General features: G+C 40.3%; 2 protein-coding genes across 21 annotated transcripts in view; both read left to right on the forward strand.

The window, feature by feature from the left end:
• Nucleotides 1–13,207, forward strand: part of ISCA1 (iron-sulfur cluster assembly 1) — a 58,233-nt gene that overhangs the window by 5,671 nt on the left and 39,355 nt on the right. For 5 of the 20 annotated variants that reach the window (XM_038526933.1, XM_038526934.1, XM_038526922.1 and 2 more), the window contains exon 1: nucleotides 7,104–7,727. Coding sequence is in view for 6 of the 20 variants with exons in the window: in XM_038526922.1 (XP_038382850.1) it covers nucleotides 7,660–7,727 (68 nt within the window). In the remaining 14 variants the exon portion in view is untranslated. Of the gene's footprint in view, nucleotides 1–1,049; nucleotides 1,104–5,479; nucleotides 5,586–6,959; nucleotides 8,674–11,333; nucleotides 13,083–13,207 lie in introns of those variants that run through there. The other 15 variants (XM_038526924.1, XM_038526923.1, XM_038526935.1 and 12 more) reach the window with 7 other exon arrangements.
• LOC111096404 (succinate dehydrogenase assembly factor 4, mitochondrial-like) lies at nucleotides 1,323–5,161 on the forward strand. The gene has a single exon (XM_038526942.1). The coding sequence runs from the start codon at nucleotides 3,790–3,792 to the stop codon at nucleotides 4,087–4,089; it is 300 nt and encodes a 99-aa protein (XP_038382870.1). The 5' UTR covers nucleotides 1,323–3,789; the 3' UTR covers nucleotides 4,090–5,161.

Below are 13,207 nucleotides of genomic sequence, written 5' to 3' on the forward strand. Positions count from 1 at the left end.
AGTAGCTGGTTTATATTGAGCTCTTTGTGCCTGGCACTGTTCTAGATGTACGGCACTGTTCTAGATGTACTTCATGAACTCATTGATTTAATCCTCACAAGAATCCTGAGGAGGAGAGTCTGTTCTCTGATTTAAGCCAAGCAACAGGCTTGGACATGGCTAGGAAGTAGGACAGGAATGCCCTGAAACAGACTTTGTCCACAACAGCACCATGAAAAAGCAGATACGATCCAAGGGAAGAAATTCGATAGATGTTGGAAAATTGCCCTTTTCAAGAAAGTGGGGTCAGTGATGCTGACCCATACACATATAATCTATTGTGGCATTTTCCCCATTTTGAGGACAAATGGACCGGATTATTAAACAGCAGTGCTCCTAAAAAATGCTTCCCTTCTTGTTTCTGTAGTTGACTAGCTCAGTTCTGTTCATCCCTGAGATGTTGTTTTAAGCCACATTTAGTATCTGTGTGAACATGTGATGGGACTGATACAAGAGGCACCCTCTGGGTTGATACTGGTATGTTGTTTCCTCTATGCATTTGATGGATTTGAAATAGACTTGGGGTAAACAAAACACACACACACACGAAAGAGTTAATAATCCAAAGAAAAAATACCTGAAGATTGGCTTCCCCAGTGATTACTTGATTGATTCATTGGCTGTTGAGCGCCTTGTGTATGTCAGGGATTGTGCTTGTTGCTGAGCACGCAGGAAGGGCATAAAATAGATGCTGCCTAGAAAAATTACATTTGTGATGCAAGTAGAGAGCACCAGAGAACTTAAGGCAGGGAGCTGACCTTGACTAGGGGGAACAAGATTCAAATGTTGCTAGAAAGTATTTTAAAAATGAAAATAGAATACTTTGATTTGAGGAGAGTTCATATGTTTGTGTATAAAAGCTCCAAGATGCTCAGGCAAGAATGGAATATATTTGTCACATGAACTTGCTAAAGATAGACTTTAATAGTCTTAAAAAGATGAGGGAACTATAAGGCTTTAAAGAAAGCAAGTTTCATAGCTAAAAACTTAATAACTTGTTCTCTTTTCAGACCCCTTCAGCAGTAAACAAGATAAAACAGCTACTTAAAGATAAGCCTGAACACGTAAGTAATACTAATCAGATGAATATTCAATAAAAAATTGAAGTTGTATTTTCACAGTGAATTTATCTGATAAACAGTGTGTCTTCATTGGTTAGAGATATTTATTTATTTACTATTTTTAAAGATTGTATTTATTTATTTATTCGAGAGAGAGAGAGAGAGAGAGAGAGAGGGGGGGGGCAGAGACACAGGCAGAGGGAGAAGCAGGCTCCATGCAGGGAGCCTGATGCAGGACTTGATCCCAGGACTCCAGGATCATGCCCTGAGCCAATGTCAGACACTAAACCACTGAGCCACCCAGGGATCCCCAGATTTTTACTTAAAAAGTAAAATATACTCATGATTTTCGAAATCCAGATAAAATATAATAGGATATTCACTGAAAAAGATGTCATTTTGTGACCACAAGCTCTTATCTTTCATTCTTCTAAGGGGCCACCTCTTAAGTGTCCTTCCTGAGACAATCTGTACATTTTTATCTGCCTACACCAGGGTTTCTCAGCCTCTGCACTATTGATGTTTTGGGCTGCTAATTCTTTGTTGGAGGTGGATTGCAGAATGTTTAGTTGTATCTCTGGCCTCTGTGCGCACTAGATTCTGGTGCACCAACCCACTCCTTAGTTTTTACAACCAATCATAATTCCCTAAGGGGAACTACTGGCCTACTAGACCATGAATGTTATGTTTGTATGTGTATCTCTTTTCCTACTTAGAGAAAAGCATTCCATACATGCTGTGGTTATGCTTTGTTTTTTGCCCCTAATGGTATAGCTTCAAGTTCTTTCCATATTATTACAGAAAGACCCACCTTCTTTTTTATGGCTGCATATATTTGTGTATTTTACTGAACAGGTTTTATTTATGTAGCCAGTCCCCCATATTAAAGGTCTTTGGGGTTGTTTACATCCAATGCTGCCACAAATCTCATTCAGCAAATATTTAGTGTCTGTAGTGTGCCAGGCCCTTTGTTTTAGAGGACTAAGCCTTAGGCCTGGTCTAGTGCACTATGTAAGCTGGCCTCCTAGACACAGAATTGTTAAATAAGGGTGTGTGTATCGCCTTCACCTTAGTGCATTATTAGTTGCCTGTGGAATATTGTAAATTATATCCAGTACTAAACTCCTGATATTTAGTAATTAGACTAAGGAGTGGCTTCTAGGTTCTGTTGTACAACCTACACTACAATGTAATGTAGTTCTGGCACATTTCTCCTAAGAATTACTAAATGCTAAAATGTATCAATATGCCAACTCTGTTTGGATAAACTAATAAAAAGATTATATATGTATCGACCAAGTGAAACACTGAGATCCAGTGAAACACTGGTTTAGCTGTGTAGATTTGAGGGATGACAAAGACATGAAAAGGATGAAGCAAACACTTCATTAGGGTGTCATTGATGGCATAAGCAGTCCCTTTTCCAAACCCCAGCTACTAAAGCTGTGTTTTCCAAATTCGGTAAGTATCTGTTTTCATTCCTAGTAGTTGGACTTCCTGCTTTCTTGGGTCTTCTTGTTTACAAAGATAAAAGCTAAGTCAAGTCAATACTTAAGACATGTGCTCTAGAATTTCAGCTAAACAGTTTATTCTTGATCATGCCGAATATGTAACACATATTCTCAGCTTTCTCTGAGAATGAATAAAACCGCAGTTCTGTCTTCTTGTTCAGGACAGAAGAGACTACTGTGAGAATACTTCAGCTCATCAAAATTCCCAGGCTACTTAGCATTCTAACTCCTGCTCTCACCAAATGCCTTTCCACTCCAGGATTGCTTTCCTGAAACAATTCTCTTAAAGAGAATCAGAATCTGCTTGGTGAAATCATACTTTTTATGATTGGGGGCTAATACTTTTACTGTAGTATACTTCAAAAAAGCAGATAGAATCCAAGAGTAGAAGTTCAGTAGATATTGTTAGAAAATCACATTAAGATAGACATTGGTATTTTAAAAGTGAAGTTTGGTCATTTTTAAACTTCTTACATCTGTGTTGGTTGCAGTCTTTTGATTTCTGGTACTCGAGAATGTTTGCACAGTTCTGTGTTAAGATAAGGCCCTGTGTAGAGGCAGTATGATTACCAGGTGACAGCCTATGGACCTCAGTGAACCTAACCATGGGGAAACTTCCTGAGAACATCTCATGCAATGAAGTGGAGCACAGATGTTTTTGAGGAAGTGAGAATTTGTTAAGTAGTCATTTCTGCCACTGGATACTTTTCTTTTTCCTTAAAAAAAAATAATGATTATTCACATTTAGAATTAAAACTCTTCCTTTAAGGGGAGCCTGGCTGGGTCAGTAGGCAGAGCATATAACTCTTGATCTCTGGGTTGTGAGTTCAAGCACCCACATTGGGCAGAACAAACTTTAAACAAAAAAAAAAAAAAAAAAACCCTTCTTCCTTTAAAAATGTTATTCCCAGCCTAAATGGCTATTAGCAAGGGTTAAGTAGTAGATACACATTGGTATAGTGGACTGCTAAGGCATTATATGCAAATGATAATTGTGATAGCTCATCACATGGAAAGATCACGTCTTAAGTGGCAAAAATAAAGCAGAGAATAAGGCTTATTCCTGCTATAATAAAGCCTGTGTTTAGATTATGTGTACGTATGACAAGGACTGGAATTAAAAAGGAAAGAAACATATAAGACGTTTTCTGTGAGAGGACCCTGTGGGAGTTAGCACCATGACTGTATCAAGACTGGCTCGGTTACTTGGCGGCGTCCCAGCCACCAAATGGAGAGCAGCAAGATTACCCCTTCTGTGTCATTCTCTGAGGAAAATGAGTTCTCAAGGAGAAAAATCCAAACCTGTCAAACAGTTTCTTATGAGGCTAAAGTTACCAGAATGTTGTTTTGATGCACCAGAAGATTCTAATTTAGGGAAAGACCCACTGACAAAATTTCCAGATGATATTAATCCTGTTACCAAAGAAAAAAGTAGACCCAGAGGCCCAGAACCTGCCCAATATGGGGATTGGGAATGAAAGGACACTGTATAGATTTTTAAGCCACATATTATTAACTTCATAACATGTTTCATGACAGCTGTCAAATCAAATATCTATATAGGTAAAATTTGGTGGCCTGAAAACAGTTTTGGTTTTTATATCCATCAAACATTAACAAAAAAAAAAAAAACTAAAGACTTCCAAAAGATGTTGTAGCAGCGATGGATATGCATCACTCAGATCTCCTCCTGGAGGAGGAGAGTTGACTGAAAACCCCAGCTGCTGCTCCATGGAATCCACTCCTCTGTTCCTGCTGAGGCTACACTTACTTCTCCCAGGCTGTTCCCAGTCAGTGAGTGAGTGTGATGGAGGACATTAGCCCACCCAGTACTTTCTTCAGACTGTACTGCTGTCTGAGACTCTTCCTACCCAATCCTCCTTTCCTTCTCTCTCTCCTTCATAGGTGTCAAACTCTGCCTACTTTTCCCTTTCATAATTCAAAATGTTTCCCCAGTAAATCTCTTTCACGTTTAATACCATTTTATCATTTGTTCCTCAGAGAACCCAAACCAACATGGATGGTTTTATGAGAACAGCTTATAGAACAACAACTTATAGATAGGTTTTTAGAAAATGCCACAAAGCTTGTGGCTTTTTCTAGTATAATCATAGTCTAACCATTTAAATTTTACATTGGGGATTTCTGGGAAATTACAGGTTGTACATTATATAGAGGGCTCATACCATGGAACCTTGTACAGATTAGGTGTTTTGGTGGAATTATGTCCAACATTTTTTCTTATTTTGATGTCCGTTGCTGTGACCTACTATTAGTCAAAATGTACTGTACCTATTATTAAACTTGAAGAGCCAGCCTAAAGCCATATTCTGCAAATAGATAACAAATGTTCATTGGATGAATGGTATATATAGTTTAGTGACCAAACTTAGTTACAGTAATTGTTAATGATGTATCGGCAATTTTAATGATAATTTCAGGGCAGGACGGTAGTTTTAGAAGTGCAGGATAAGAATGGCAGTGGAGTGTTAACCAATACTGAATGATCACTTAGGAAGGAAAGTTAAAAAAAAAAAAAAAAAAAAAAAACGGTGGTTGGTAGTGACTGTGGTTTTTTGGCATTTTTCCCCCTCTTTTGTTTTGGGTTTTTTTTTCTTTGCATGTAGTTGTTTTTATTCTTTTAGGATCCCTACTAGTGTCGCAGGGATGTTTTTAAATAGTTAAAATTTTAAAATACTTGTTGAACTCCTTTCACTTATACTTCCTAAGGGAACATTTTATAGCTAGAAATCTAATATCTATCTTTAAGCTTATGAAGAAACAAATAATGTCAAATAGCCAGGGTTTTTGTGAATGTTTAATACATACTACGTTAAAACTAAGTTTATATTTACACTGCTTTTTCAGGTAGGTCTCAAAGTTGGTGTCCGAACCAGGGGTTGTAATGGCCTTTCTTATACTCTAGAATATACAAAGACAAAAGGAGATTCTGATGAAGAAGTTGTTCAAGATGGTGAGTTTTAAGCATATATAGTGCTTGCTGTGAGGTAGGATGGTTTGATGGACTTTCATATATTCAGTGATTTATACACAGCAGCTAAGTGGGAACTGTACCATATTGTCCCCCTGATTTGCAGTTGAAAAGACCAAGGCACGGAGAGACAAAATAGCTTGCCTAAGGTCACTCAGCTAGTTCGGTGCCCTAGTGAAAAGTTGAACATAATCAAGTTCACTGCAGAGGCTGTGCTCTTATTATTTGTTTGCTGATTTTAATTACAAAAGATTCTCATTGTGTGCAGAAAGGTTTTAAAATGCTAGAACTTCAGACTGACCATCCATTTTTGTGTGAAGCAGCATTTGACATCTATACCAAATAAGTAATGTCATCTCATGCTTTTTTGAGCAATCTGTATTTTTAATTTTTATTAAAAATGTCAAAAAATAAATAAAAATAAAAATGTCAGTGCTTTAATAATATCTTGCCCCCAACCCCTGCCCTACAATCTGATAAAACCTATTTAAAACAAAATAATACCTCAGCCTTGGGGGGAACTTCAGGTGTGCACAGGTTTTATGGTGGTGGCTCTGTATCAGAGCTGTGCTGTTAGCTAGCTTTTATGTTCTTACTATTCATTTCATTAAACTGAAGTTAGTAACCAATAATGACATTTTTGTTAATATGTTGTTTTTTAAATCACTTACATGAAATACCTTAAATAGTAAATTTTTCACTTTTCAGAATACAAGCTAATAATCATGTATAGTTTATATTTGAGTAATTAGTTTCTTTATAAGGAAGAAAGCTTTCTTAAGCTGATTATATTTGTGAATTTACTAACCTCTGCCTGTATAATTCTAGGGAGTTCCATTATTGCCAGTTTTCTGGCCCATAAGCAGAAGAACAAAACAGCCATGTTGCACTGATTGGCCTTCTGACACCAGCCCAGTATATCATAGTTCTTGTGTGTCTCTAGGCTTGCCAGTGTGTCATGCATATGGCTGTCATTACAGGCTTTTCATGCATTTATTGACTCTGTCTTTACAGAAATCTTACTAAGAACATACACATTTCTGTCATGTTGCAAATTTGAAAATGAGTGAAGTATAGTGAAAAGCAAATTCTAGTTTTGCATAGAATTGTCATGGAATTTGCTTCTATACAACTGTCTAGCCTAATACTGTGTTTGATATAGATTATTTGGTGGAAAAGAAGGGACAGACAGGAAAACTGAGCACTGATCTCTTAAAGGAAATAATGAGACAGATTCAGAAGCTTCCTGTTTGACTTTTGCCAGTGGTTACTATTTAAAAAGTTCACTTGTACTTTGAATCAGCAGGTTCCATAGACCTGCAGGCTTTATGTGACACATGTTTTCTTCTCCCCAAGGAGTCAGAGTGTTCATCGAAAAGAAAGCACAGCTAACACTTTTAGGAACAGAAATGGACTATGTTGAAGATAAATTATCCAGTGAGTTTGTTTTCAATAACCCAAACATCAAAGGAACGTGTGGCTGTGGAGAAAGCTTTAATATTTGACTACTCTGGCTGTAAGCTCCAGGAAAACTCATGGAAGTCCTTGGGCTTACTGAAGAAATCATGTGACTGTCACGTGCTTAAAGTTTATAATGTATGACTGCCTTATGAGGAAAATAAAATGATGCATTTTGAAAGTGAAGCCAGTGTGTTAGATTCCAGAAGAAGCGGTATTTGTATTCATTTTAGTGGGCAGAAAATGAGAATCCATTGCTCTCTTTGGGTCTTTTTCCTGATCTGTAAAGAAAAAAAAAATCCTACCCTGCACTTAATTGTCTTGCATCCTTTCTATTAGAACCAGTTTCATGAAAGCTGCCTTCCTGGAAGGATTTCAGGAAACATATTTTTAATACATGTGCACTCCATAGCTTGCTGTTGAATGGCGTGAATGTGTTTTCCTGTAAAATTCAGAGGCAGAGGATCCTGGCTGCTGGCGTGACATGGAAGTGCACGGGTTTTCTACCCAGCCTTGGCATGGCATTTCTACATCTTTGTTCAAAATTTCATTGTCAGATGCCTCATTTGCTTTACCCTTTAGCAGCACCAGCCTGTAGATGAAAGTATCGAACAAAGATTTCCTTGAACTGCAGTGCAGAACAGTTCTGAGCGATGGCATCAAAAGGTAAGAAAGACTTCACCCGCTGTTTTTAATCCATTTCTTTTGCCGCCCAAAATGTCCCCTCAAAGGTGGAATCTCAAGCTGGCTTAGATCCTTTTGGTTGAAAGGTGTCTTTAAAAGCCATCCAGCCCACCCCCTCAATTCTATACCTGGGGAAGCAACACCCAAGGAAGCTGAAGGACTTTTGTCCACCTTCATATTGTGGTCTAGGTGTAACAGCAAAGTTGGGACTACTCTCATCTCCCCTTCCATTAGGGGACATAAGCTCTGCAGTCAGAGGTGGTCGGTGGAGGTTAGTGTATGGTCTGGCTTCTTTATCTGGTTGGCATTTTGATAAGATTTCTTTGTAATTTGATGAAGATCATATTTAGTTTATTTTGAGTGAGAAGAATCTTCTTTTAAAACTCACTTATTATGTGAATTACCATCTTGTTTCTTTACAACTTTAAAACAGTGGTTTATACTAACAGAGAAGACATTTGTAGCAGCCCAGAAATACTCATTTTGAATATAGTAATTTTGAAGCAGAACGTGAGGATCTTTTCTTAAAATTCCCAATACATGTATACCTTCTGGATTTCAAGTTCAATGACTGAAATTCTTAACATTTTTATCAACAACCTCTCTTTGACAGCATTTTTTTCTGTCATTTAGTTATTGATTTTTCCTGGGTTTGACATAATAAGCATTCTATGAAGTGACACATAAGCTTTTTTGAAAGCTAACTGATTCTCCTGAAGTGAAGTAGCTGTCATATTTATGTTCATCATATTTACTGAAGTACCTAGCACAAAATGCACCAAAACCTAGAGCAGTTGCTGTATGTAAATGCTCCTAAGTTCGTATTGTTAATATAATTGTCAATACACTTCTAAATTGTGCAATACTGTATGTATGTAGAGATTGAGTTGTGAATAAAAAATAATGTGGCCTCTTTGTGATCATAAAATTGCCTTTTCTTTATAAGGAAGAACGGTTTGGGAATAGTAGCTATTCAAGTTACTAATGAATGGTGGCTATCTTTCTCTAACCAGTCTTGTCACTAACAGAATTTTCTCTGCCAGATTCTGCTGAGTCTAGTCTTTTTGCTGCTTCGTTCACCATGCAGCTCTTTGACAGAACCATTTTGGATCACTCTTGGCCCCAGAGACCTCAGCATTCCCTTCCTTCTTCAGTCTTCAGCTTTGCTTCTTCCATGTTTCACCCAGATCCCTTCTTTACATTCTCGTGGCACTCTTCCTACCTGAAATGCTGTTTCCAAATCTGTCCTCCAACCTTTATGTTCATCTTCAAAAAGGTTCTTAACAGTTCACCTCAGTCATATTTGCAAGTACCTGCTATCCACTAGCCCTGAGGTTTCACAGGTGACCGGAGACACTACCCAACCTGAGAGATCTTAGAATTGACAAATGAGATGCCAATGAAGAGAACACTGTAAGTGTTGTAATAGGTAAACTTTATTGCATACTTGCTATATGCCAGGAACTGTTCTAATACAGTCTTCACAATAATCCGGTGAAGTATGTCTGACTGCTTTCATTTCATAGATGAGAAGTTAAAGGACAACATGAATAAAATAGTTGACCTAAGTAACACAGAAAGTGGCCAGGTCAGAGTGACCGCTCACACCATCTGGCACCAGCCTGTGCTCCTGGCAGTTGGGCCTTGCCACATGTTATAAGAACCAAGATGGAGGCACTTTCTAAGAAGTTACTTTCAGGTTATGGCACCTAGACCAAGTTTTAAAAGCCATAAGAGACTTAGGGAAGAGGGAAGAGAATGGATAAAACTAAAGAGGATTGAGAACCTGCAGGAAGCTAAGCACTCAAGTTAAGCAGGAAGAATGTGAAGGATAGAAGGGGCAAAGGACAGAACTTGAGGCTTTCACTGGCTGCTGCAGGTGCAGGGAGCCCCTCAGTCTTTACCAGGGTACCAGCAAAATATCTACATTCAGACGAGATCGGGCACGTTCAGGGTGGTATGGCCGTAGACTACATTCAGACGTATCAGGCTGGCTGCCTGTGGGAAAGCTGGTGGGAGTGGGGGGCAGGAGGAAGAACTGCAGAACCCCAAGTTGGGCCTGAGGGGGAACATGTGAGGCTTTGGAGGTGCCGTTGGCAACACTCCATTGAACAGACCAACCTCAGCGGGGCCATGGTATTGTGGCCCCTGGCTAACTAACAACATTTGACCGAATTTTGTTTTGTTTTGTTTTGTTTTGTTTTGTTTTTTGTCTCTTGCACAATATTGAATGATTTTTGAAGACAGGAGTTTTATCATTTTATTGGTATTCATTCAACACCAGGCATGTTGTAATTATTTTTGACAAAAGGACTCTCCACCAGCCATGTCCTATTCTCTCTCATTTCAGCCAAGCTCCACTTCAAACCCCAGGTGTCCTATGAGAGGTCACTTGATAAGTGCCCCACATCAGCTGCTGTGGTGGGAGCTTCACACAGAGACAGAGGTGATGGTATTTTAGTTAGAAGAGTGTGCTTAGAAGCTAACATATACCAGGAAGGATTTCAAGAGACAGAGGCTGCAGTGCTGTTCTAGTGTCTCCCTGCTCCTCTGCCTCTGCCCCACAAGAATGATTTTCTCTTTGGGAAAGAGGAAAGTAGGGAGGGGGTTGGAAAAATCTCTGCAAGATCAGACGTCCCTAAGATTTCCAGTCCTTCCTAGGTTTCATTCATCAGGAAATACCTTTAAGAGACAGCCTTTCTTGTCTCGTTTTGATGCCTGAGAGACCAGGAAATGCGAGTCTGTGATGTTAGGCTGTATGGTCATTCCCATGTCATTGAACAGCTGTGAGACCCTTGTAGCCTGCAGAGCTCTTTATAGGTGTCCAGTTTGTGCCTTGGTGCAAATGTGATATGGGGCCCTGAGACCGCATCAACTCGAGGGTGAATACAAACGTAACTGGCCTGATGCGGGGGTTCACTTCAGCAGTTGGTGAGATGCTAGTGTGCAAAGCTATAAGGTCTGGAGGCAGATGGACCTGGATGTGAGTCATGGGCTCTTTTGTTTTGAAGCCTTGACCTGGCATCAGTTAGGGTCTTTCTCTGAGCCTGTTACCCCTTCTGTAGAACAGTCTCAGAATTTGGGGAAATTTGATGAGCTTACTGCATATAAATTAGCATCCACCTTGGAGGTGACTCTCAGTATGTTGTAGTATTAGTCTCTTTCACCCGTGATTATCAGTCAAAGCAAAAGTTTAGGGAAAGGAGCGTTTCCATACAATTAGGGAATTAAATCTGGGTAAGATTTACTTATTCTTCTTTTTTTTTTTTCTTTTTAGATTTACTTATTCTTATGTGACCACAACAACTTATTCGAAAAGAACTACATATATAATCATACAGAGAAATTGTATTCTCTTTGTAGCTGATTGGCTGTTAAGAGAATACCCATGTCAGGGTGCCTGAGTGGCTTGCTCAGTTAAGGGTCTGCCTTCAACTCAGGTCATGATCTCAGGGTCCTAGAATCAAAACCTGCATCTGGCTCCCTGCTCAGTGGGGAGCCTGCTGCTCCCCCTGCCTGGGTGTGCTCTTCCCACCCTTTAAAAAAAAAAATTCCCCCTCCCAAAAAAAAAATCCCACGTAGACAGATGTGTCTTAGAGGAGAAGTAGCTGAACCCCCACCTTGGGCTGGGGGGAGGAGCCACACCAGGCCTCCGGCAGAGAGCCAGGCTGAGGGCCGACCTCCCATCTCCTTCTGCGATGCAGAGCCCAAGTCAAAGGCTAAGTCACAGTAAGATGGGTGATGTCACGTGCCTCCCTCGCTGCCCACCAAAACATCTAATAAAGACTAGTGCTCATTAATGGCATAGAACAGAACCTTCCCCAAGGCAGGGGCTCTGTACCAGCGGTAGCCCCCAACGTAAAACTCCCCTATATCTTTGATAGGCCATGGATTGCATCATGGATTTACTTCCGTGAATGAGTAATACCTACTGTTCACTATAAAGTACATGTTTAGGGGCACATGGCTGGCTCAGAAGACCATGCAACTCTTGATCAGAGGGTCGTGAGTTCAAGCCCCACATTGGGTGTAGAAATTACTTAAAAAATAAACTTGGTATGTTTTGTTCTCCATGGAGTCCAGGTCTTGAAGCAGTCCTCACACTTCAAATCTTAAATAAATCTGGGTATCTTATTAATAATGCAGACCTGATGCCAAAGGTCTGGGAGGCCTGGGGTTCTGCACGCTGAGCCCAGAGTCTTCTTGAAGAGACCAAGTTTGACATCTCAAGGAGGAGAAGTCTTACATGGCCCTTCTTTTCTCTGAGCAGCCACATAAGGTGGCGCAGGGTCTTGCCTTTCTCAGGAAATATGTCCTGTAAATCGCACATAACCGAATTTACCATTTAAACCACTTCTAAGGGTGTAGTTCAGTGGCCTAAAGTCTCTTCACGTTGCTGCACAACTGTCACCATCCATCTCTAAAGCTTTTTCAGCTTCCCAAGACAAAACTCTGTACCACTAAATTCCTTCCTCCCCACTGCCAGGCCCTGGTAACCACTGTCCTACTCTGTCTCTGGACTTGTCATTCCAGGCACCTCATAGCCCTGCAGTCCATATAGCATTTGTCCTGCTGTGTCTCATTAGGGGACACATTTTTCATCTTCATCAGCAGGAGACGAGGCCTAAACAGTGACTACTGTTGCTCTTTAACCCACAATGATGGAGTCCTCAGTTTTTCAGCTATGAAATTGTCCTTTGATGATGTGACTGCTGATGGTTATTTATGAACAATGGAGGGTAGTTTTAAGAATCAAAAGGGGAAAAAGGCATCAAAAGATTGTACTCGACTGACCCAGATGAAATTCTTCATGAGGACCCTGGGGAGAAACATCAGGTAAAATGAAGTTAAAGATATAGCATGACCCTCACTCTTGTCAGTTAACAAAGTCTAATGACATCACTTGGTGCTACAGCAGATCTCTTCCTCCTCATTTTCTTTCCCATTAGCCCCATGCCACTGCGGGCCAGCCCATGTGGGCAGGTGTAGGATGCAGTCTGGCTCCTAGTTACTGCCTCAATTTCTCTTCTGCATCCTGTCCATATCTATAAAAGGAAAAACTTGACAATTCAGCTATTTAATGTTTACCTTTTAAAATGTCTGTCCATCCACCTTCCACCCATTACCCTCATGTAGGAAGATAATCCCCTGACCCTTTGTGTCACACAGCTGTGTATGTGACCTTGGGGAGGTCCATATGTCACAATGCATAGTTATTAAGCATTAGCATTGTCAGATGCCAGGCTGGCCCAGGGGTTGCCAGATTAAGGAGACCCAGCTGTGCCCCCAGACCCACAGGTTCATGAACGAGATGGCTCCATAAGCATAAAGCAAGTGGTAGGTGCTGCCACTGACCCACTGCTAGGGCATAATGAGAGAAGAGAAGAGGGGAAATGAAGCCAGCCTGGGTGCCGCCAGGAGAGGAAGGGTGAGGTGGGCTGTGGAGAGAGAGGAGGGGCTGG

The sequence above is a fragment of the Canis lupus genome, chromosome 1 (genome assembly GCF_011100685.1).
Source record: "Canis lupus familiaris isolate Mischka breed German Shepherd chromosome 1, alternate assembly UU_Cfam_GSD_1.0, whole genome shotgun sequence".
Taxonomy (NCBI): domain Eukaryota; kingdom Metazoa; phylum Chordata; class Mammalia; order Carnivora; family Canidae; genus Canis; species Canis lupus.